General features: G+C 35.8%; 1 protein-coding gene across 1 annotated transcript in view; it reads left to right on the top strand.

Moving 5' to 3' along the window:
- The window catches only part of Brip1 (BRCA1 interacting protein C-terminal helicase 1), a 112547-nt gene extending 98433 nt beyond the window's left edge, over positions 1-14114 (top strand). The window contains 5 exon segments of the mRNA XM_013013084.1: positions 939-1051; positions 3974-4056; positions 11809-12138; positions 13389-14021; positions 14024-14114. Coding sequence (XP_012868538.1) covers positions 939-1051; positions 3974-4056; positions 11809-12138; positions 13389-14021; positions 14024-14073 — 1209 coding nt within the window. The 3' untranslated portion in view covers positions 14074-14114.
- Positions 14115-26960: the final 12846 nt, after the last annotated feature.

Below are 26960 nucleotides of genomic sequence, written 5' to 3'. Positions count from 1 at the left end.
ATCATTGTTGCCTCCTCCTTTGTTTTTCCCCTACCATCCTGTCCCTCCCACCTCTTCAACTACACCCCCCCATCCGCCCACCCCCCACTCCCACTGGAAAAAATTATATTAATTGAAGTAAGCCAGGCCCAAAGAAACATAGGCCCCATGGTTTCCCTTATTTGCAATAACTAGTATATGTCTGAGACAAGCAGAAAAGATCAGATAAGATAATATTAAGCAAAATGAACCCCAAGATAGGGACACAAGTATTTTTTTCTTGCTTGCTATTGTTTCTAACATATTTATAAGGTACCATGTGATTTTTTTTTGCTTTGTATGTCCCCCCCACAGAGTATAACCCCTGTTTTCACTGTATTTGATGTTGATATAATTTGGGGAGGGGAAGGGAAAAAAGAAATTGTTTAAATAAATAGGGTTGCAGATTGACCCATTGCAACAATGAGATTTACAAAACAGCTTATTTTACATAGCTGAAACAAGCATTAGAGAATTTAAAGAATGTAAAGTTAAATGAAACTGTTTTAAATAAACTGAAAAAAGTTAGTTCTGAAAAACAAAGTAACCACTTACCCTAAAAAATAGTATTCAAGATATGAGAAGTTAATACAATTTTGTTTGTTTATTATTTTTGCTGGTTCAATGGGGTTTGAACTCTGTCTTGGACACTAACTCTGAACTCCTTTTGTTCAAAGCTACTGCTCTAACACTTGAGCCACAGTGCCACTTCCAGCTTTTTCAGTGATTACTTGGAGATAAGAGTCTCATAGACTTGGTTGCCTAGACTAGGTTTGAACCATGATACTTAGATCTCAGCCCCTTGTGTAGCTAGGATTATAGGCATGAGCCACCAGTGCGTGGCCTTAATATGGGTTGTTGTTTTTTATTAATGAGCTTCATTTATCTACTACATTTTACATGCATTCTTTAATTATTAGGTTGAACTCAAGCGACAATACAATGACCACTACTCACAATTGAGAGGTCTTTTGCCGGGCCGTCAGTGGTATGAAATACAAGCATATAGGGCCTTAAACCAGGCCCTAGGTAGGTAAGTAGAATAAAATTTGCATTACTGTAATTTTAATCTATAGCCAAGGCTATATGTAGAAGTTATACTGCTACTTATTCTTTCTTACTAGATATGATTAAAATTTTTAAGTACAAACTTCTAAGAAGAGTTTTTTTATGTTACATGTTAATAAGTAGAAGTTGACAAGTACCAACAACTAAATTAGACCCAAAACAAAATGTAAAATGTGCTTATGTTTAAAAAAAAACATGTTGTGGGGCTGGGAAGGTGGCCCAGTGGTAGAGCACTTGCCTTGCATGTTTGAGGCCCTTGGTTCAATTCCTCAGCACCACATACGCAAAAAAAAAAAAAAAAAAAAGCTCTAAGTGGTGCTGTGGCTCAAGTGGTAGAGCGCTCACCTTGAGCTGAAGAGCTGAGGGACAGCGCCCAGGCCCAGAGTTCAGGCCCCATGACAGACCAGAAAACAAAAATGTTGTAATTGGTTAAACAATGAATGACATGGACTTTGCCAGTGATTATGTTTTTGTTATCCCACAAACATTAATAGGAAATAGAAGAGTCTTTAACTCCAATTTCCTACATAAGAGGCAGGAAACATTTCTTTCTCTGATACCAGAATACATAAAGAACTCTTAGAGGATGAGTGTGGCCATACAAATCTATAATTGGGCTGGGAAGGTGGCTCAGTGGTAGAGCGCTTGCCTTGCATGCCTGAGGCCCTGGGTTCGATTCCTCAGCACCACATAGGCAAAAAGAAAAAAGCTGGAAGTGGCGCTGTGGCTCAAGTGGTAGAGCGCTAGCCTTGAGCTGAAGAGCTGAGGGACAGCGCTCAGGCCCAGAGTTCAGGCCCCCACAACCGGACCCAGAAAAAAAAAATCTATAATCCCAGCTACATGAGGCATAGATAGGAGGATTTTAGTTTGAGTTAGGCCTAGGTTATCCAGAAAGTAAATGAATAAAAATGGAGTGAGCAGTGACTCACGTAATGGAACATACTGACTACTTAGAAAGTATGAAGCCTTTATTTCAAACCCTGGTACTGAAAAACAAAAGAAAACAAAAATTCCCAAACTCTTACTTATAACTTAACACTAAAAAGACCCAAATATGTAAAGCTTAAAGTGAGCCAAGGAATTGGCGCTGTGGCTCAAGTGGTAGAGCACTTGCCAGCGCTGGGACAGCGACCAGGCTCAGAGTTCAAGCCCCATGACCGGCAAAAAAAAAAAAAAAAATCGCTGAATTCCTAGCCGGGCACTGGTGGCTCACGCCTGTAATCCTAGCTACTCAGCAGGCTGAGATCTGAGGATCACAGTTCAAAGCCAGCCCGGGCAGAAAAGGCTGTGAGACTCTTATCTCCAGTAAACTACCAGAAAACCGGAAGTGGCGCTGTAGTCAAGTGGTAGAGAGCTCGCCTTGAGCTGAAGAGCTGAGGGACAGCGCCCAGGCCCAGAGCTCAAGCCCCATGACAGACTAAAAAAATCAATAAATAAAAATAAAAACAAAGTGAACGAATACTTTGAATAGATATTTCTTTACAACAGTGATGCTCACCACAGCTAGGCATTAGGGAAATACGATTAAAACCACAATGAAATACCATTAATTAGGGAAGATATAATTATTAAAAGATGTACAATAATAAGTGTTGGTGATTATGTGGAGATTTTGGAACCCTCATGCATAACTGATGAAAATGTGAAATTATGCAGCTCCTTTGCAAAACAATGTGAGAGTTCTTCAAAAAGTTAAACATATAGGTCCCATATGGCCTAGCTACTCCTAAGTATATACCTAAGAGAATCAAAAAACATGCATTTATACAAACACACAAGTGTTCATAGCTGTGTTACTCCTAATACTCAAAAGCAGCAATGATGTCCACTAGCTTATGAATGGCGAAACAACATATGCCCATAGAATTGTTTGAAATTTCTAGAAGAGACAGTGGCATGTACTGTACAAACTTGTAAATATATTAAAAATGATTTAATTGTATCACTAAATTTTATATAGTTTAATATAAGATATATATTTTAAAATGCTTGTATATTTAATCCAACCATCCATAAAAATAGTAATGACCACGTATAGTTATACTAGGTTATACAATGTGACAAATACAATCTACTGTGTGAGAGTTCAAAGAAGAAAATCCATATGATTAATTGTTCTGTAAAATGTTTTTGAGAAAAATTAAACACTCATGGTTTTATTTTTAACTCACAAAACTAAGAGAACAAGTACATAAAACCCAGTCATTAAATATTAAGGTAAGGCTATTAATGTGGCTTAGTGGTAGAGTACTTGCCTAGCAAGCATGAAGCCCTGGGTTTAATTCCTCAGCACCACATAAACAGAAAAGCTGTTGCTCAAGTGGTAGAGTGCTAGCCTGGAGCAAAAGAAGCTCAGAGACAGTGCCTAGGCCCTTAATTTAAACCCTTAAAAAATAAGCTAAAAAAAATCTCTGTTGCTAAGACATAACATCTTGGGAAATATTTTCTATGATTCTTTTTAAATTTTAAAATAAAATACAAATAACTTTTTTTTTTCTGGGTCAGTCATGGGGCCTAAACTGGGCCTAGCACTGTCCCTCAGCTCTTTAGCTGTGCTTTAGCTAGTGCTCTACCACTTGAGCCATAGCTCCACTTTCAGCTTTTTCTGCTTATGTGGTGCTGAGGAATCGAACCCAGGGCCTCATGCATGCAAGGTAAGCGTAAACACACTACCACTAAGCCACCTTGCCAGCCCCAAATAACATTTTTTTATACAAATTAGCAAATACCAACTTTGTTACTTTGGGCAGTTTTTGTTCTTATAACACTTGAATTACAGGACCATATAGTTGACACACACTTGGTTTTCTTAATATTCTATGTATCCCTCTCAAAATCTGGCCTTTATTTTCAGTGTACATATTTTCTTTTTCTTTCCTTTTCGTAGGTGTATTCGACACAAAAATGATTGGGGAGCTCTTCTTCTAGTAGATGACCGCTTCAATAATAACCCAAGTCGCTACACATCCGGTACGATTCTCAACTCATTTTAAACTAAGAATTAGTAATTATTATTCAGTGTGGTAAAAACAAAAACATGTCATTTGCCTTCTTAAATTTCTAAGTATAGTTGAGTTTGACTACAGGAACCATATGCATCTCTCTTATGCTTCACTTAGCATAATGTATAAACTTAGTCCTCAACATTTATCCATGTTGAAGTGTCCGAAAGATTTCCTTCTTCTCTCTGACTAAAGCATATGTTTTCTTTCTTTTTTTTTTGTTGTCAGTCATGGGGCTTGAACTCTAGGCTTGGGCGCTGTCCCTGCACTCTTCAGCTCAAGGTGAGTGATCTACCACTTGAGCCACAGCATCACTTCCAGTTTTCTAGTGGTTTATTGGAGATAAGAGTCTCACGGACTTTGCTGCCCGGACTTTGCTGCCCAGGCTGGCTTTGAACCGTGATCCTCAGATCTCAGCCCTTGAGTAGCTAGGATTACAGGCGTGAGCCACCAGTGCCCAGCAAGGATATGTTTTCTTGCATGTACATTTCATACTTTATTTGTCATTAGATAGAGAACCATAAAAGTGCAGTTATCTCATCAAAATATTTATTTCTGTTGTTTTGAGTACACACCAAGAGTGAGATTGCTGCTGGGCACTGAGGCTGAGATCAGAAGATCATAGTTGGAAGCCAGCCGGGACAAGTCTTTGAGACTCTTAACTCTAATTAACCACCAGAAAACAACAGTAGTGGAGCTGTGACTCCAAGTGGTAGAGCAATAATCTTGAGTGGAAAAGCTCAGGGACAAAATCCAGTCCCTGAGTTCAAGCCCCACAACTGATTTAAAAAAAGAGAGAGAGAGAGAGAGAGAGAGAATACAATATCTGGAACAAACAACTATTCATCAAAAGAATGGAGAGATAAAGACTTGCCCAGATAAACAAAAGGTAAGAAAGTTCATCACCACTAGATCTGCTGAAAGGGTTAAAAGTGTAGCTTGTTGATAAAGGTAAATGCATAGGCAAATACAGAATGTTTAACTACAGTATAACAACGATACATACATCACTTTTTCTTTCTTTCTTGTAGTGTTAGGTATCAAACCTAGGATCCCACACATGCTCACCAACAACTCTATCAATGTATTACACCTCCAAGCCCCACAAATTACTTAAATTTTGGTAACAAATTTAAGACAAAAACCTAAAAAATGATTATAACTATAAAAACACATTACATGTTAACAGATACACAATAAAAAGGGATAATTTTTTACTTCTATAGCAACAAGTGTGGCAAAGGAAAAGTTTACATGTTTTGCATGTGAAGTTATAAAACAGATTTTGTAACTATAAAATGTTTTTGTGTAAGACTTAAAGTAAGCAAAATATAGTACCTATAGAAACCCAATAAAAGAAAGGAATCAAAATGTGTTGCTTAAAATGTTAATGAAACACCAAGAAAAGAAAAGAAGGACAAGTGACAAAACAATTCAATAATAGCAAATAGTAAATCCTTCCTTCCTTTTCAATAACCTTAAATAGAAACGGATTATCCTTCTGTGTTACTCTCTTCAGGCTACTGTAACAAAATAGCACAGACTGGAGGCTTAAACTTAAAGCCGCCTTTTGTACTGGATCCTGGGAAATCCACGATTAAGTCCAAGATGTGTCCACTGGCAGATCTGGTGTATGGCAAAGACTTACTTCTTCTCAATCTCACAGAACAGGGCAACTCTTTCAGGCTGCTGTTACAAAGACAATAAATCCTACTAAGGAGGGCACCTTACTTACTAATGCTATCACTTGTGGTTGAGAATTTCAACACTGAATTTTGGCGGGGACATCACATTAGTACTGTGTTAACTTTTCATGGTAGTGATAAATATGTGGCATTAAAAAAAAAACCAAAAATCCTTAGATGAGTACTGGTGGCTTACAATAATCCTATCTATGCAGGAGACTTGAGATCTGAGGATCAACTGACGATCAAGGTTTGAAGCCAGCCCAGGCAGGGAAGTCCTTGAAATTCTTATCTCCAGCTGAGAACACCAAAGCAGCCATAAATGGGGCTGTGGCTCAAGTGGCAGAGCACTAGCCTTGAGCAAAAAAAAAAAAGTTAGGGAAAGTACTCAAGCCCTAAGGAAGATCTCAAACTGCTATACCTTAAGAATTTTTTTAATTTATTTACTTATTAATTTATTTGCCAGTCCTGGGGCTTGAACTCTGGGCCAGTGTGTTGTCTCTGAGCTCATTTTGCTGTAGGCTAGTACTCTACCACTTGAGCTACAGTGCTACTTGTGCTACTTGGTTTTTTTTTCTCCCTGTGATTTATTGGAGATAAGAGTCTCACAGATTTTCCTGCCCAGGGTGGCTTCAAACTATGAGCCTCAGATCTCAGCTTCTTGAGTAGCTAGGATTGCAGGTGTGAGCCACTGGCACCTGGCGAGAAATTATAAAGAATAAAATTATACTCAAAGGTAGCAGGAAGGGCAATAAGGGCTAGGATGAAAATAAATAAAACAGAACAGATAGCAGCTGGATGAATCAACAAAACTAAGAGGTGAAAAGATCCAATAAAACAACTTTATATGTTGAGAAATTGAATAACCATGAAGAAATGGATACATTCTTAGAAACATAAAAATTTATTAGAATCAAATAATAAAAAAATGGAAAATCTGAATAGGCTCTACCACCATTCCCTAATAAAAACCCCAGCACTATTTTACATGGAACATAAAAAAAAAGTATCTGAAACCACAACGGACTATGAGTAGACAAAACAATCTTGAGCGATAGCAAGAGAGATCAAAGCTGCAGACATCATATCCATACTTTCAGATTTAAAGTATATTATGAAACCACAGTAATCAACAGTCTGGTAATACCATAAAAATGATATAGACCAATAGAACGTAACTGAGGGCCCAGAAATGAATGCAAGCATGTGTAGTCACATGTAGCTAATCTTCAACAAAGGTGTCAAGAAGATACAACAGAGAGAAGAGAGTGTCATCCCATCTCTGGGATAGGTGCTTCTTAGCACTCAGAAGGTAGAGAGGAAGACAGGGATACACAGAAAAACCCTGCCTCAACAACCAAATACAAAGATGCTGGGCAAACAGGATAAGCATAGACAACAGAATCAAATTGGACCTTTGTTTTATAATACACACACACACACACACACACACACATACACGTTACTAAAGACTTACACACACACACACACTTAAACCTAAATCTGATACTGTAAGACTTCTAAGAGAAAATATAGGGGACAGTGTTCATAATATCGAACTTGGTAAATATCTATTGCTCTGGAACTATAGTATGATCCAGTAATCTTCTTATTTTTTGTTGTTATTGGTAGTGGTGGTGGTTGTGGGGCTTGAACTCAGGGACTGGGTTCTGTCCCTGAGCTTTTTCACTCAATACTAGTGCTCTACCACTCTTTGAGTCACACCTCTACTACCGTTTTCTGGTGGTTAATTAGAGATAAGATTTTGTGGATTTTCTTGCCCAGGCTGGCTTCAAATTATGATCCTCTGATCTGAGCCTCCTGAGTAGCTAGGATTACCTTTATTTTATATAATGTTAGACATAGTTTATTTTGTTCCTTTTTTTTTTTTTTCTGGTCGTGGGGCCTGAACTCTGGGCCTGGGCACTGTCCCTCAGCTCTTCAGCTCAAGGCTAGTGCTCTACCACTTGAGCCACAGCGCCACTTCCAGCTTTTTCTGCTTATGTGGTGTTGAGGAATCGAACCCAGGGCCTCATGCATGAAAGACAAGCACTCTACCACTAAGCTACCACCCCAGCCCCTAGACATAGTTTAATAATACAGTAATATTTACAATTGTGAGCTGTAAACTCTTTTAAATGAATTTTCTAGCTAGACATTGTTGGATCATACCTGTAATCTTAGTTTCTCAGAAGGCTGAGACCTGGAAGATTAATGCTCAGGGCCAGTGCAGGCAGAAAAGTCTGTAGGACTCCATCTCCAATTAATCAGCAAAATGATGGACTGGAGGCATAGTTCAAGTGGTATAGTGAGAATGTAAGGCCCTGAGTTCAGAACTCTGTTACTGACACCAAAGGAAGGGAATAAAAAGAATTTTCCAAGAAATACTGTTAATTAAACAAATGCATCTCTTTTAGCGTCTTAGAATTCTTTCTTTTGATTCAGTTAATGTGAAGTTAATTGTTTTGTTAATTTGCTTTTTTCTCTAGACATACTTTCATTCTCTTAAGAGTTAATGTTTATCAAGCCTAGTATTTTCTGAAAGGAAATCAAGTATTATGGTTTGTAGCAGTATCAAGTAGATAGTATTTTTCCCACTCAGTTCAACAAATATTATATGCATATGATTTTTATCTAGCAATGAGATGGTCCTTTCAGAATCAATACTAGGGAACTATTTGTCAAGGAACTGTGGGATTTATTATTTTTATTATTACTGTTAAGAGGAAAAGTTCAAACTAAGAATGTGGCTTGTATTTGTAATCCTATCTAGTTGGAAGGTTAACCTCAGGAAGATCATAGTTTTGATAGAGGCCATTCTAAGCAAAAAAGTATATGAGACATCATCTTAGCTAATAAAAAGCTGGGGGTGATTGTTCACCACTGTCATCCCCACTGCATGAGAAGTACCAATAAGAAGATGGTGGCCTAGGCCAGTCTGAGAGAAACAATGAGACTCTTATTTGAAAAACAATAAAAGCAAAAAGGACTGATCCTTGACTCAAGTGGTGGAATACCTGTGTGGCAAGCACAAATTACTGAGCTCAAACACCCCAGTACCTCTTAAAAAATGAAAATAAAGATTTCCAGGATTCCCTGGCTTATGGTTGTAGTCTTAGCTACTCAAGAGGAAGATATTGAGAGGAATTGCAGTTAGAATAAGGATACAGGTGGACCCATTGCAACAATGAGAAGTACAAGTTGTCATGTCGAAAACGAACTTTACAACTTTGGTGGGGGGTGGGGGGAAGGCTGGGAAGGGGAAACAAAGGAGGAGGCTACAATGCTTGATAAGAAATGTATTCATTATCTTGCCCATGTAATTGTAACCCCTCTGTACAGTATTTTCACAATAAAAAAATAAATTAAAAAAATAAAAAATAAAGTAGAGAGGCAGCCTGGCGCCGGTGACTCGCGCCTGTAATCCTGGCTATTCAGGCTGAGATCTGAGAATCACGGTTCAAAGCCAACCTGGGCAAGGAAAGTTCGTGAGACTCTATCTCCAATAAACCACTAGAAAGCCAGAAGTGGCACTGTGGCTCAAGTGGTAGAGCACTTCCCTTGAGCTGAAGAGCACAAGGACAGTGCCCAAGCCCAGAGTTCAAGCCCCATGACCAACAAAAAAAAAGAAAAAAAGAAAGTAGAGAGGCAAAAAGTTCTTGCTAGGTGAGGTATCATACCCCATGACCAACAAAAAAAAAAAGAAAGAAAGAAAGTAGAGAGGCAAAAAGTTCTTGCTAGGTGAGGTATCATGCACCTGTAAATAGGAGGATCAAGGTCAAGGATAGCTGGACAAAAAGGGAGACCCATCTCAAATACAGTCCAGGTAAAATGGCCAGAGGTGTGGCTCAAACGATAGAACACCTGCCTAGTAGACTCAAACCCCCAAACCTTTAGTTCAAACTCCAGTAGAACCAAAAAAAAAGAAAGAAAGAGATTAAAAATTCATTAAATTATAATTAGGACATGGTAAAATTTAATTGTCTTTTAAGTTAGCTGTATATGAATGTAGACTTAACCTGCTCAGTTTCATTGTCTAATCACTGTATTTAATAGGACAATAAAATTTAACTGCCAGGATTAAAGCAAAAATACTCCCTTCTTAGTGTTGTTTGTTGTTGTTATTTTTAACCTTTCTATGTAAAACAAGCAGTAGCTTCAATTAAGCAGTAAGTCCAAGTACCAGGGCCAAATGCCTGTGTTTAGTCAGCAGGTGGAGCTCAGACTCTTTCAAGTTTCCAAAGCAAACTTGCATCCTATACTTTGTTTATAAAAAGATCAAATATCAGTTTTATCTGGCATAAATAATCATTTTCCCCAAGCAAACTAAGAAATTTAAGGAAAATGCTTGTTGCTTTCTTTTTTTATCTTAAAATTTGAAAGTTTTACTTCATAGTTCAGATTTTTACAACATAATATTTCTATTATTAGTGGATATTTATTTTCTTTTTCTGACATTTGTAAAATATTGTCTTACTTTGGTAATACTAGCATAGAACACACAAAAATCCTGTTTGGGTTGTTTTTTTTTAGTGCCAGTTCTGGGGCTTGAACTCAGAGCCTGGGCACTGTCCCTTAGCTTTTTCACTTGAGGCTGGTACTCTACTACTTGAGCTACAGCTCTACTTCTTGATTATGAATGGTTAATTGGAGATATGTGTCATGGACTTTCCTTCTCAGACTGGTTTCAAACCTCAGTCATCAGATTGTAGCCTCCTGAGTAGGGAGGATAAGTAGGTGTGAGTCCCTGGCACCAGAGCAAATTCATTTTTTGTTTCGATTTGGGTTGTATAGAGAATTGATAGAAAAATTTCAAAAGGAGTATATTTGAAATGAAAGTATAATTTAGGTTGCTTGAAGCTCTTTTATTCTTTAACATATAATTTCATAGCGGCATTTAAAACTAATTTTCAGAAAGATAATGGTACTTCTAATAGCATGAACCATAAAATACTTATTTTGTAAATTAAGATTTTTAATTAAGTTGAAAAATGCTTTATCCCTCCCCACAAAGCTGGGGATCAAACATGGGTCCCTATTGATTCTAGGCAGACACTCTGTCACTGAACTCCATTTCTAGCCCACATTGTTATTGTTGTTGTTGTTGTTTTGGGGGAGAGGTTGGTCCCGGGGCTTGAACTCAGGGCCTGGGCTTTGTCCCTGAGCCTCTCTGTACTCAAAGCTAGCACCCTACCACTTGAGCCACAGCACCACTTCCGACCTTATTTATATGCTATTGTGGAATCGAACCCAGAACTTAATGCATGCTAGGTAAGCACTCTACCACTAAGCCACATTCCCAGCTCCAAGACCACATTCTTAATCTGGTTTATTGTTATAGTTTTTATGTCATAGGTTAAATCATATTCCTTACTTTGAGTATATATTTGAAATTATGTAATAAAAAATGCAGATAGGGTTTGGCTTTCCAACAAGTGTGTTATTTCTTTCACCTCTTGAATAGTTGACTGCATATTTGGAATTGGTGAACAAGATCTAAAAAAAATTTATGAGTTTTTGAATTTGTGGAAAAGGATGAAATGATTGCTTTATTTACAACTTCTAGTTTTGCTGCATGATAATGTCAGGCAGTTCTCAGGGGAAAATACAATGAAATTAAATTTGTCTCTTGTCCAACTGTCATCAACTAGAGATATAGTCATTTGCTAACTTGCAGTGGCTCTGCTTTACACTGGTATGACAGCATACACATTCTGCAGAAACTTCAAAATTCTTGGCTGGCAATAAATGACATCACAAGATGCTGGCGTCAGCAGTCTTCTGCAGCTCTGGGTCAGCCACAGGATCACACAGTAAACAGTGGCTGCTCTCCATGCACCACAGTAGTTGCATTTAGTGCATTTTCAGCTTCCACTATTTTCAACCTAATGATGGGTTTATCAGGACATAATCCTACCATAAGTTACATGTATATTGTACATATGAACTAAAACATTCCGTACATTCAAAAGTCATTAGAAAAGGTAACTGAGTAACCAAGTAACCAAATTTCCCCTGGATTCTTTTTCCTTTAGGACTTTCTAAATGGGTAAGACAAGAGATTCAGCACCATTCAACCTTTGAGAGTGCGCTGGAGTCCTTAGCTGAATTTGCTCAAAAGCACCAAAATGTCACTAAGTCACCCAAAAAGAACAGGAAGAGTATACAAGACAATGAGTCTACTCCTAAAGGGGCCTGTTTGGAAGACAGACCCCATATGTATTTATTGGAAACAGCAAACCATCTACCACAAGAAACTCCTAGGGAAGATGAAGCAAAAATACGTATCCAGGAACTGCCAAGTGCCAAAGTGATCACTGAAAATATGTCTTCACAAAGCAACATGATCACCAGAAAGGAGAAAAGTATGTAATGCTGCATCTATTTACATCTAACAGAGAAATCTCTCACTGTAAAATAATGAAGTGATATTTATTTTGGTATATATTAATTTCTTGAAGTAGGTTACATAATATAAAATTATTATAAAATAATATGATATACTATAATGGAGACCAAGTTCTATTAGAATAACAGTCCATTTTCTGATTTTCTGCTAATGAGCTTCATCATATCACTACCTTTGTGCCCATGAGCAAGACAGGAACTTTTGGAGTCAAAGCAGAAAAGGCTGAATCTGGGTTACATTGTAAAGATTAAATAAGGTGATCAACATCATTTTACAAATGGTAGATGCTTCTTTAAAGGCTGTATAAAAATTAGTCTAATTTAAAAATACTTAGGGATTTGTTTGTTTTGCAGAGGAGTAAGTAAAATTTAATGGAACTCAGTCACATAATTCTTTCACATTAGGGGCAGGTATAGCAAAGTGAGTAATTGTCTGTATTGCACTAAAACAGCATAACTGAGTAGCTACAATGTAGACAATGTGGCCTGTGAAGCCAAAAATATTTGCTATCTGACTTGGAATGGAAAAAAGTACCATACTCTGGTAATAGGGTATAATGTTAATTGTCTAATTCATCTGTCATTGTAGCTTAATCTATCTGTTGTTAAACATTCTTATATGCCTCTAAAGAAATACATAGTGACTTGACAATTATTCTAGTAATCAGGAGACTACTGAGTTCTAGTACTAGTCTTAAATACTAGCCAGTTTTATAACTTTGAGCAGATAACAGTCTTGCAATCATCACTTTCCCTATTTATTAAATTAGGGACTCAATCTAGGGCAGTTTTTCTCCCATGAGTCCCTAATTTAATAAATAGGTTAGGAGGTTTTCAAGGCAAGATTTTACAACCTATTGCCTTTTTCACTCAACCCCCTTCCTCTTCCCTTTAACTCTTTCTTTTCTTATACAATTGATTGAGGTCCCTGGTGTGGAATTTAAGTTTACTAAGTAGCATTACAATTTAAGCTAGGAAAAACTGGAGATGGGGTTTTTCTTTCAGAGTTAACATTATTTTCTGTAAAATCTAAGGTGAAAGTTCAATACTGCTATATATATATATATATATATATATATATATATATATATATATACACACACACACACACATAATAACATTATGTTATCTAATAAAATCACTCTAACTTAACAATAATATTAACTAGGAGCAGAAAGTTAAAGTTTTGAAATTTTTATATTCTTAGATGATTCAGTTTTACTGGAAGAATCTGTTCAAACACTGCAAGCAGAGCAAGTGATTTCTCGATCCTCAAGCCCAACTTTCAACAAACAAACCAAGAAAGGTAGCTGGTCTACTTTTTATTCTTTGAGAAAATGTTTTACTGATAACATAGAGACTGCAACACCTGAGCTCAGGTCCTCAGAGAATTGTTCTAGTTCTACCTACAAAACAGAAAAAGTGGAAGAGAACACTGTTTTGCCACTCACTGATGAATGTGAGTTCTCAGATTTAACAGTAAGTGCATCGTTGGGGCCATGCCCTCAACAAGAAATCACTATTTCATCAATAAAGAAAGATGTCATTGAAGGAAATAATTCAAAACAACTGCTATGCTCTGATAAAGCCCTGGATCCAGATACTCCTTTGTCTCTAGTAAGCAAACAAGATAAATATCCCAGTTCCGCTGAAGCTTTGGAAGAAGAAGCTGAAGATGAGTCTATATATTTCACACCTGAACTTTATGATCCTGTAGATGAAGATGAAGAAAATGAGCTCAAGGAAACTGATAGGCTTAGTAATAATTCAGATTGCATTTTAGCTGAAGACCTTTTTGAAATTGGAACTCTAACTGGAGTGGTCAGCGAAAGGAAAGCTGAGGTTGCACAGGCACAAAGTTGAATTCAAGCTTACATACTGAAGAAAGATAAGTTGAGGCTGGGAAGGTGGCTCAGTGGTAGAGTGCTTGCCTCACATGCATGAGGCCCTGGGTTCGATTCCTCAGCACCACATAAGCAGAAAAATCTGGAGGTGGTACTGTGGCTCAAGTGGTAGAATGCTAACCTTGAGCTAATGAGCTGAGGCCCAGAGTTCAGGCCCCACGACCAACCAAAAAAAAAAAAAAGAAAGAAAAATTGATGACATTGATGATAATGTAAAAATTTGTGTAAATGAATTGGAGCAGTGAGAAAACTCATGGAATAGGGAATGGTGATAACTTTAAGCAGTGTGCTCACTGATATTAGGTGATACTGTCAAGCCATAAAAACATATTGTTATATTTTTTATCTCAACTGTAAATAGTCACTTATCCACTGTATGACTGGAAGTTTTTGTAGTACTTTCTTGCTTTAGTTCATTGTTATCAGAGTTTTAAGTCTATTTTATGTTCAGGAAAGAAGTGTTTTGTTTATTTACAATACTGAGGATCGAACCCTAGACTAGGCAGGTGTGCTACTTCTGAGCTACATCCTGGCCCTAGATCTGTTTTATGTTCAGAAATGTAAGTATTATTATATTTTCATAAAATGATTTATAGAAAGTATTTTGTCGAATAAGCCTTCTCTAATAAGTCTTTAAGATTAATCAGTTCACAAGATACTTAGGTTCCTAGGGCACTTACTATAATTTCACACAACTTCATATGTTGTAGTTCACCTCATCCATTTGTTTTTGTACTGATACGTAATGATTAATGACAGTTGAATCTACTCATACTTCATTATACTTTCACTATAGATTATATCTCATATTGATGTGAGGTTTTTTTTTAAGATATCAAGTTTGTCTTAGAAAGCTTACTGTCTTAATAAACTGCCTTGTATCTAAGAAAATTTAAGGAAGGAAACAACATGCATATATAATTGAACTTTTTATTTGGGAAAACTAAAATCAAATGTATCATAAACAAAACAACGTAAGGTTATAAAATGCCAGATGAAATAGTCCAAATGTTCAATTCTAATTACTCAGCTTCCCCATCTCTGTTGGAAACAATGGTCTGCAACACTACTGATGATCTCCAGCACTACTGACAAAAAGGTGATATGTGCATGCATTAAGTTTTAGGCAACTATTAAAATAGAAAAAAAATGACATGTAAATTTAATAAGCAGACCCATAAGCACAACTCAATTATGCTCCCTTACAGCACAGAAAATCTTCTGTGAATTTTGAGTGTTTTGGTGAATGAAATTGTACATCTGATCAAAAATGGTTATTAAAGATGTTGGTTTCTAACATTAAAAAACATGTCCACTCATTTTTATCTAAGAAATACCTGTTATTCAGTGGATCCAAGACTAATTTGAAGTGAATGGTTGTATGTATGCCCTGTGGATGTGCTGAGGATCAAACTCAGGGCTTCACATGCTAAGCAACCTCACTACTGGTGAATTGCCTCTCCAACCTGAACTGAAATTTTATGGGGTACTCATGTAGTGTAAATAGTCTGTTACTATCAGGTCAAAAATACCAGTAGTCATATATTTTTGCATTCATCTGAAGGAATGAAATATATATGTATGTATATACACATGCTTGCATTTTTTGTTAGCATTTAGATTTTAAAATAGCTTATTTGCCTCTATAGCATTGGATGTTATCATCTTAAGCAATTTAAAGAAATTTAATTGGACATTTTACCAATTAAAAGAGTTTATCTGTAGATTGGGATATATTAGATTCCGCCCAGCCCAATAGCGGTATAATTATCCATTTGGTTGCAGATACCATGTCCCTTCATTACTTAGAAATGTACCACAAGTTTTTAGTATCTCTAAAGCATTTCAGATTTTTTCCTATGATATCATTGTTGAACTAAACCTGTGGTCTTTGCAGGTTGAACTATTGAACAATATAATAATCCAAAAATTAAACAACTAACCTTTGTAGATATAAACCATTTTATTATTGATAATATTTTTTAATGTTTATAATTAAGTTAAAACATATAAAATCACTTAAGGTAGTACCTGGCACATGACGGGCCACCAAGGCTTATGATCCCTTATCCTTAAACCAGTTATTAGTAGATCAGTCCTATATTTACAATCAGTCATATTTTTACAGTGCATTCTGGCTTTAGATGAAGACTTTCTTAATTGTAGATATACAGATAAACTGACACTAAAAAACGGTTATTAATAGCAAAGGAAAAATTACTTAGCTGGATTATTTTAACTTTTAAAGATATTTAAATTGAGTAATTATCAGACAACTTGCCTCATATACTTAGAGCATATAAAATAAGTTATTTACTATTGAACTTATTCAAGGCTTGAAAAAATATATATCATAGAGGCCATGTATGATGAAAATTACCAGTTGGATAAAGGGCTTTTTTTAATAAACAAAAGCAACTGTAAATAAAATTTTAAAAAAAGCAACTGTGTAAAAAATAGAATTTTCATTTCTTGTTATTTGAACTTTAGATAAATTACTGAAAACATTCTAGAATTTTGTTAGGTATTATTAATAACTCTTACTATGTTCCTACTATGCATTTTTTATTATATGGTTTTAAATCTGGCACTGTTTCTACATACACATAAAGCTTTGTTTTTATTCTTAAGATCTTTCTATTCAAAACATTAATTAAAAAAAAGAGTACTCTCATATTTCTGAAATTGGGCTTTATCCTGTTATTTTCCTATAATAAAACTGCACTCAAAATATTTAATTCTTTAGAATTGCTTAGAAAATTTAATGAAATAAAAGTGCCTGTCGTAAAAATTACTTGAAAGACTGACTGTTGTATTCATCTGCAAGTGATGGTATTCTTTTCATATTTGATAACTACACAATTACGCTCTTTGAATCTCAAATTTTTCAGTGAACGCAAAAATTTACTTAAGACTTCTTATGAATTCTTGATGTTTTCTTGTCTGTTTCCTTAGGTACATGCCACCATTCTTTTGTAAAGAAGAATTAGTCATGAAAAATTTCAGAATCAAAAACAATTTAAAATTACACAAGACACTGAATATCTAAGGAAGCTAAAACCTTAGTGTGAAATATCCTTGTGGCTATAAAACATAAAGAATACCACTTCAGGAAATGGAGATTTAGGAAAATGACCAAGGCTTATGATCCCTTACCCTTAAACCATTTCCATGTCTTTAAAGAAAAAAAAAAATAGAATTTTGTTTTGTAAGGTTTCATTTGATGGAACCATTAGCTGCCTGGCTTCCTGTACTCCACAATGGAGCCTTGTTACAATATCCATGGGATCTGAGCCAGTGGATCACCTTATTGGTAAGACCACCTTATAATGAGGTGCTTTTAGTAACTAAACCCTCTTGGATTAGGTCCAAAATAACCCATCTTATACCAAATTCCACTCCATAATAAACAAGATTCAGTGTATTGGAAAGAAAACAAAAGCTGTATAAAACTTACTGTGTTCAGAAATTAACCTTTGAAAATCAACTAGTACATACAGATTAAAAGGAATATTTAACAGCTTATAATTAGGGAGATATTTTAGTGCTTTCAAAAATAATTTTCTGGCTTGATTTTCCTTCTCAAGGCTTTTATATCCTTTTGATTATCTTTTTTTTTCATTTTGATTATCTTATACTTTGCCCAAAATTTTCATTGTTTTACATTAAAATATTTCACATCCATATTTTACAGAACTGGAAGCTGGGAATATAGGCCAGTGGTAGAGGACATGTTTAGCATGTATGAGGCCCTAGATTCAATCCCCAACACCAAAAAAAATTTTTTTACAGAATTTGATATTTGATATTTGTATGACTTTCCTTCCTATTATAAAATAATAAATTGTAGAAATGACATAATAAACTGATCAAATGGTATCACTTTTTTATATTTTGTATATAGTTGAAAAGTTTCAAAGGTATTAAGTACTGATTTGTTATTTGGGGGGATAGAGTATTGTCCTAGTTTTTTTTTTATAAATGCTATTATGGCATGCATATTTAAGTGTTTAACTCATTTCAGTCTTTTTTAATCTGTCGTAAAAGGACCTCAGAAGTAACCTGCCTTGCCAATGAGAAATAAAAAAAACAGGAGGGCAAGACTTATAAAAGCTGACTTTGCCATCCTTAATATTCCTGTTGGACAGGCATAACCTTGAACTAAGGAATTATAGTATGCACTTCCAAGAATATAAATTGCAATAAAATAGATAGGTGCATTAATATTTCCCTATTTCATTCCTTAAAATTGTCTAGCACTAAACATGGGTTTCTTAATCATTAGACTTGGAAACAAGTTACTGTGACAGCTGCAACTTATTTTGGATAAGCTATTTGATCTCTGAATTTAGGAAATAATAATGTTGTAAGGAATAGATCAACATGAAAATGAAATGGGGTAAGGCGAAAGACAACAGAATATGGATTTAGGAGGATGGATTTTGTGTTTTGAGCTTCTACTTACAGATTGGCCTTGGTTCTATGACTGTACCTTATTGAACCTCAGCTTTATTTAGGGAGGAGGGAGATGTGAGCAATAAATAGATTATTATGAGAATTAAGTGAAATTATGTTCAATATGCAAAAGTCCTATATACATTTTAAGAGATGATACAGAATATTGTTTGGAAACAAACCAGAATCTAGTGTAAATGATACCTTAGTATCCTAAAATTGTACCTTTCAAGAACTAATAAATTTGTTAGAATTTGGTCCATGTACTGAAAAGCACTTTGAGCATCTTATTTTAAGTCTGTATAATTCTTTCACTAGCAAAACTTGAATAGTATGACAGTTGATTTTCTGTTTTAACAACTTGTGTTTTTATATCTTAAAATGTATACACAATCTGTTTGAGATATCCATAAACCATATTTTTCTAATATAATTGGATTCTAAAATATGAATTAGATTTCTATTAACTATTTGATTAGTCAGGGATTCATTAGCCTTGACTGATGGTCAGTTTTCAGTCCTATTACCAGTCTGAGACAAAGTTAATTTTTCCTGCCCATGTCCCAAGGTAATGTTTACTAGGTAATAATACAATTAATGGTTTACAAGTCTGTCTCTCCTGCACATTGGGAACCCCTAAGAATAACAACAGCTTTCTATGTTACCTGTCAGGGATCCATTTGTTCATCTGATATACTTTGTGTCTGCTTTGAATCCAGAGCTCTGCCACACAGCAGTACTGAAGATGAGGAAGAAGACAATTACGGTAAATTGTGAGGAGAAGTGTTATAGACATTAACATGTTATTCCTTTGGAAGTTTACTGGTTCCTCAAGACTAGATTAAGCATTCCTCATGTACCATCTTGACACCCTAACCTCCAGAGTATAACTTCAGTGCTATTTGAAAGTTGTCTATTTTAGCCTTTGTCTTCAGAGCCAGACTTGCAAGTCTGTACAAAGTCAGATCTTGTTTGTTATTTTCTTCTCTTTTTTATTGTTATTGTAAAGGTGATGTGCAGAGGGGTTACAGTTACACAAGTCAGGTAAAGAGTACATTTCTTTTTGACAATGTCACCCCCTTCCCACAATCTTTCCTAGTTTTCCCCTCTTGTCCCCACCCATAAGTTGTATAGTTCATTTTCAATGTACTGTCCAGTACATACCATTGCTACATTTTGTTTGTCATTTTTACATCTGGTATTTGCCTTAAAATAATAATTTATAACAATATTCAGTTTCACAAACTGAACTGGGATATTTTGAAACTGGCTTTTGCGTAGATAGATGCTACTTGAATTGTTTATCATGTTAATACTCTTAGAATAGCCTGGTGTTTTAGAAGTCAGCTACTTCTCATGTAAGAGAAGGTAACTGAGGCCCATATGCATTGCAATGTTCCATCTGTTTATTTTTAATTTAGTTTAGTTCAGATTAGTTTGACTTTCTCAAGGAATTCTTAGGGGAAGGTACAATCATAGGTAACAAAAAAGCAAATTAATTTAAATACTAAAAAGTCTTACATTTTTCATGACTATATAACTAGAGTTCATTATGAAAAGCAGTATATGTTGGTGTTTTATTGTTACCATTATATGTAACAATTCTTTATAGAGTGTCTTCTAGTTGACTAGCATACAACTAAGGCATGGTGGTGCACGCATGTACCTTGTGCTTATAGGACCAGCTACTTGGGAGATTGGGGCAGGCAGATTATCTGAGCCCAGTTTGAGACAAGGTTGAGACATGTCTCAAAAAATGAAAACCTGCCAGGAACTGTTGGCTATCTGTAATCCTAGCTACTTAAGAGGATGAGATCTTTTCAGCATAGGCAGAGAAGTCTGTGAAAATCTCATCTCCAATTAACCAGCAAACAGCCAGAGCTGTGGCTCAAAGTGGTAGAGTGCCAGCCTTAGAAAAAGCCACATGGGAGATGGATGAAGTCTTGAGTTCAAGCCCCAGTACCAGAACAAAGAAAAAAAAAACCCTACTAAATTCCTACAACTAGAAGTATTTTTAAAGGAAACCATAACTCTTTCTTAATAAGTCTTTACTAAATCTTAACTACTTTTACTTTCAGAAATATTTTTAAAGCTTTTCCAAGAATACTGAGCTGGTTAAACTCCAAAAAGTCTTCCTAAATATTGAACTAAACTGCACAAAATCTCTTTGCCATTGTTCAAATGAGTCAATACAGATGAGAAGAAAACTCACTTTGTCATCAGTGACAGTGCTGCTGTTTAAAAACGGCAGTAACTGCTATCAGACCAATACAGAAAGAAAGTAAGGTTAATGGCTACATACCTTAGCACGTTCTGAAGCCTTCAAATGCAAGTAATGTACGTTTTTCACTTTCATGTTAAGTTCTGAACTTATTTATTTATTGGTGCTGGTCCTGGGACTTGAAATCAGGGCCTAGCTGCTGTCCCTGAGATTCTTTTTCTCAATACTACTACTCTACCACTTGAGCCACAGCTCTACTTCTAGCTTTTTAGTAGTTAATTGGTGATAAGAGTCTCATAGTTTTTCCTGCCCAGGCTGGCTTCAAACTTTGATTCTTGAGTCTCAGTCTTCTGAGTAGCTAGCATTATAGACATGAGCCACCAGCACTTGGCTGTTAAATTGCTTTTTAAGATAAATTTAACTCCCTTAATTACAAAGGTAAAGATAGTTTTTCAAATCCAAATTGTATAAAACAAAGAAATGTACAAATACAAATGTCACATTGGAATAAATGAGGCATTGACCCATCTGTTTCTGATACTGACTCTAAAGAAAACATTCCAATGGCATACAAATCCAAATTCAAGCTTTGGCAGGCTCAACCTGGGTATGAGATGGGTAGTAACTCTTAGAGGCAGCTTTACAGGATAAAAGAAACCGACTTCCACCAGCTGTTCTAACAAACAAGGGTATGGGTGCTTATATACAAACAAATGACCCATCAACCCACGTCTTTCTTCCTGTATAAATTTCTCAGATCGCAATTTCCCAATTTCTTTCAAGATTGCTCATCTTATTCATTTTTATCTTGCCACTACCTGTTTCTAATATTGGATAGAAGGGACAAAGTGCATACATTATGATTTATCCCAGACCTTGTGTAAAGTAAAGTATAATGCTAAACTCCACTTATTTCTAGAAGCAGTGTGCCCAAGAAAAAGCATATCACTTATATTCTAAATGTCAACTTCCATAGCCTATCTTCTGTTATTTGCCCATTTTCAAATACAGTAAATTCATCTAAACTGTTTTCTTCCTGTTTAAAATGTGATCTGAGGATAACAATTTCAATAATAATAATGTCCATTCATTCAACGCTTCAGAATAAAAGATACTTAAAACTGAAATGGGGTTTTCCCAGTTCCTACCCTTTCAAAGGTAGACCATTCATGACAAACCTGAATGTTTACTTTGGTTACAAATGTCTGAGAAACATATGGTCAGATCATGTGGTTCTAATAATGTTCCCTTTAGTATTTTGCAGCTTTGACCAATTTCAATATTTTCTCTGGAATTGGACATTCTTTCTTGTGGTAATGTACTCATTTATCAAAAAATGAGTATGTGGTTATAAAGAACGTTTGGTTTATTGCAGTATGGAAGATTGTAAGATGTTTTTCTGAGAACTGCAACTTTACCTAGTTTTATAGCCATATTATGACACAAATTCACCCTATTCTCCATCGCATACCCTTGAGCTTAAAGTGGAAGGGCTGCAAGGTGCCACATCCAAGGTCTTTTCAATTCTAAATAGTCACTGTCCTTTTTTTTTTTAATTCAATGGACAGTGACTTTTAAGTACAGATGCAATTGGATCCTAAAAAAAGTTGTGGTAGTGAGTACATGTAAGAGAAGTTTCCCTGGGTTGTGCTGTCTTTCCTCAGCCATGAGTACCTGTTCTGGGTGGCGTCATTAGCTCCTATGGAGTGATTTCCTCAGCCATGAATCCCCATATGTCATTAAAGAACCTGAGGTCTAACTTCCTCCATAAAGATGATACAAGTAATGATACAAGTAAAGAAAGCAATTTTTGCCGATGTAGGTTCAGACTGAGTGGTTGATTTTTCCATGAAGATATGGAGAAATGCTTGTCTTTAATGCAGAAGTACAGCAGTGATATTGCTGTCATTAGGATCTTCCTGTACTGTGAGAAACAGAGGTCATCCACAGGTACAGTGCTGTGTGGAAGCTGCATCAGGATTACTTTGCTATTTCTAAATGTTGACAAAATAATTGTAGTTTAAAAAAGTCTCACTTAAGCCAGGCACTAGTGATTCATACCTGGAATCCTAGCTACTCAGGAGTCTGAAATCTGAAGGTCAAGTTCAAAGTCAGCAGGGGCACAAAAGTCCCCAAGACTTATTTCCAATTAATCATCAAAAAGCCAGAAGTGAGGGTGGGGGTCGGGAGGCGGAAAGCCAGAAGTGGAAATGCCAGCTTTAAGTGAAAAAGCCAAGCAAGAATTCCAGGCTCTGAGTTCCAGCCCCAATATCAGTACACAAAAGGTTTCTTTTAAAATATTTTTCCCTGCTCTGAGGAGTGTAGCTTAAGTGGTAGAGCACACACATACCATGCTCAGGGTTTTCAGTTCAATCACCAGCACCACATAAATAAATAACCTTTTCTTAGAATATGTGTTTTCAGGATTATGTTGTGTTATAGCTTCTACCATACATCTTTTCTTGTTGCTGGTCCTGGGGCTTGAATTCAGGACCTGGGCACCATCACTGAGCTTTTTGCTCAAGGCTAGCACTCTACCCCTTGAGCCACTGTACCACTTCTGGCTTTTGCTGTGTAGTTTATTGGACAAGAGAGTCTTATGGGCTTTCCTGCCCAGTCTGGCTTCGAACCACCATCCTCAGATCTCAGCCTTCTGAGTAGCTAGGACTACAGGTGTGAGCCACCAGTGCCTGGCTACATTTTATATTTTTATATGCTAATAGAAGTTGTTTTGAAACTAACTAGTGTTAAATTTTTGAAAGGCTGTCTTATATTTCATTAATATAAGTTTATTTTCTCATTGTAGAACATGGAGATTTTAGTAGTATTCTCTCGAAAAAATTTTTTTGTTTTGGTCATGGTGCTTGAACTCAGGACCTGGGTGCTGTCCCTGAGTTTTTCCTCAAGGCTAGTGCTCTACAACTTGAATCATAGTGCTACTTACAGTTTTTTTCTGAGTAGTTTATTGGAGATAAGAGTCTCACAGACTTCTCTGGCTAGCTTTGAAGTACAATCCTCACATCTCAACTTCCTGAGTAACTAGGATTACAGACATAAGCCACCCATCTTGAAATTTTTTTGATTCCTAAGGAATCTGAGTATGAGGTTTGGCCTTGTACATTTAAGCCTAGCCTAATCTATATATAACCTTTGCTCTTGCTCCCTAAAGAAAGTTCCTCATCCATAAAAGAAGACATTTACACCTCACAGATTTGCTACAAGGATAAAAGATTTTAAATAGCATTAACAAATGTAAGCAATGACTCCCTATTTAAACTTTATTTTCTGTATTCTGTTCTATGTTAGACTACAGATTCATATGCATGCATGCACACATGCATATGTGTGTGTGTGGTGTGTGTGTGTGTATGTGTGTGTGTGTGTGTGTGTGTGTCCTGGAGCCTGAACTCAGGGCTAAGCTTTTTTGCTCAAGGCTAGTATTCTACCACTTGAGCCACAGTTCCACCTCTAGCTTTTTGGGCATTAATTGGAGAGAAGAGTATCACAGACTTTCCTGCCCCAGCTTGCTTCAAACTACCATCCTCAGATCTCAGCCTCCTAAGTAGTTAGGATTACAGATGTGAGCCACTGGCCTGGCACCTTAGAACAGAAATTCTTAAGGTTAAATTTTTCCCATTTAAATAAATGTTTTCCAGAAATATTTTATTCTTAACATTCAATCCACTTTCTGTTAGACCTTCACAAGTGAAATTGAGAAGTTAAATCTAGTAGCTCAAGGTTTATGAAAGGTTTTTAGAATTTTTTTTTTGTAGGCATGGAGACAGGTTTATCTTTAAATGCCATCTGGAATATGAAAGAATGTTCTTTAGCCAGCTACTTAGAGTGTAGAAATTGTATCAACCTGCCTGTATTCCCATGTCCTTTAATTGCGGGTAAAATAACTCGCCGACAACAACAACTCAAGGGTAAGTTTATATGTATTTCGTCTTAAAATTTAATATGGGGCTGTTTACACATAACTATTTTTATATAATGATAAAGATAAGTGAAGTATTGCTGTGCTGATGATAACAAAGTCTGTTTCTCTTACTGATTAAAGAGAACACATATAGAGTATGGTATACTCCTAGATAGAATATTTTAGTAAATTTGTCATTGAACCATAACTATCAAAGCCAAAACTAAAAAGGCAATTCATAAGGCAACAGAAAAATTTAGATGCCTTAGGCTTCCACATTGCAGTGAAAATGCACTTTAAAAACTTGTTTTGGTAAAGTATTTTAGTATCTCTGTGTGTTTTTTAATCTGCTCATGTAAGCCTAATCAGGATTGGATATAAATTGGAGACAAAGACATAACCCACAGATTAGCCTTGAAAAATAGGGATCAGATTTCTAAGAGTAAACTCTGGTTGCCCATCCCACACCAAGCAGAACTGAAGTTAGGATCCTGATACAGACAATGTGGTTATAAATGCAGTTCCTACTGGAGATTAGCACTTTCAGAAAACATTTGCTCTAGAAAAGAAGTGTCATCACTTAAAAAAAAAAAGTCAAATTCAGATCACCAAATACAGTTAAGATTTTTAAAAAATCTTACTATAATATTGCATGGCAGTTAACAATGTGAACAGTGTAGTAAGAGAAGTTGCATACAAAATTCTACTTTTACCTTTTATTAACTGTGTGACTTAGTGAATTTTTCTGTGCTTCATGTCTGTGTAAAACTAGAGAAATAATTCCTAACCAAGAGAGTTATTTCAAAGATCATGTTTTATTCATATAAACCACTTAGAATTGTGTTTAGCATGGTATAAAAGCTCTGTTTTTACAATAATTAAGCTGATGATATTGTCGTTTTACTTTAAAATTAGTTCTTTAGTTTTAAGAATATGCAAGATTACTCATTATCCAATAGTAATTGCTGTAATTGGAGATTAGGAAAATTTTCCTGTTTTGATGCTTAAATTGTCAAATGATAGCTAGGCATATGAACAATTTAAACTATGAGATTCCTCTTTTAGCATCATGAAATAGTATCAAAGTCCCTTAACAACAAGAAAGGCTGCACTGCTGGGGCTTTTATAAGGTGCGTTTCGGTACACGTTTAGAGGAAATGCCTTTTATAAGCATGCAGTTAATTGAGTGCGCACAGGAAGAGCATAGTTAAGTACTATTATTCCTTTGTGGGTTGGTGAATTATACCTTACAATTAATACTTCTCTATGGGAAAAAAAATTGAGCTTGTCTTTCTTCCAAGGAAGGGGAAACTGGCAGTATGGGAACATTGAAAAGTTCTGGCACAGTTCTATATCTTATTCTTTAAAATTTACTCTTCCCAATTGGAAATGAAATAAGGATTGTGTAATAAGGTTTTATTCTGTTGTCTGGCCTGATAAGAAATTTGGACAAGAGGGTAAATATAAATTTGGTTTGGTGAAGATCAATGGAAATTAACTTTCAAATATGGCTTTCTCTTTTATAGTTAATGCCTGTGTCATACCTATTCATTTATACTTGTGAGTTTGGAAATTAAATCAATACTTATATATGTAAACCTATTATAATCAACAGAATTCCTCTGAAATGGCTCGCTTTTTATTCTCTTGTTCAGTCTTAACTAATATTCACATATCAAAATGAAGATATTTTTGGCTTATTTAATTCTTTTTAAATATGAAGAAATGTGGGGATCTTAAGTCTGAAATGGGAACCCATGCAAGTGTTCTGTGTATAAATGAAAGATTATTTCTGCCTTTACTGAAAATGTTTTTTTTGATCTATTATTAGTGGTCTTAAGGATGAAAATGAGGTGTGTTCTAGAGACCTTATGATCTTTATCCCAATGTAACAGATGTATCTGAGTCACCAACATCCTGACAACATAGTCAATATTTGATCCAAACCTGCAGCTCCCTAGGAAATCTCTATGCCCAAGAGTTGTGCTATTTGATTTACATAGTGAAGGGAGCAGGAAAAGAGCTTGATTTCCAGGACACTACTGAAACTAACCATCATTCCCCAACATTATGGCTACTAATGATTTCAGTTAGGGTTCACAAGTGTCTGCCTAGGAATTTAACTGGAAATGCTGGACATATAGAAGGGCATAGAGAACTTTGAGAAGTTCTAATAGAGTCCTAAGAGATCTAATGTCTGTGTGCACCCACAGCGCAATATGTAGCTTATTAAAGCCATGGGGTGAGGGGGTAGGTCGCCAATCTAGCACCTTTAACTGA

This window comes from Dipodomys ordii, unplaced genomic scaffold, assembly GCF_000151885.1.
Source record: "Dipodomys ordii isolate 6190 unplaced genomic scaffold, Dord_2.0 Scaffold19, whole genome shotgun sequence".
Classification (NCBI taxonomy): Eukaryota; Metazoa; Chordata; class Mammalia; order Rodentia; family Heteromyidae; genus Dipodomys; species Dipodomys ordii.
This window is presented reverse-complemented; position numbering and strand designations above follow the sequence as displayed.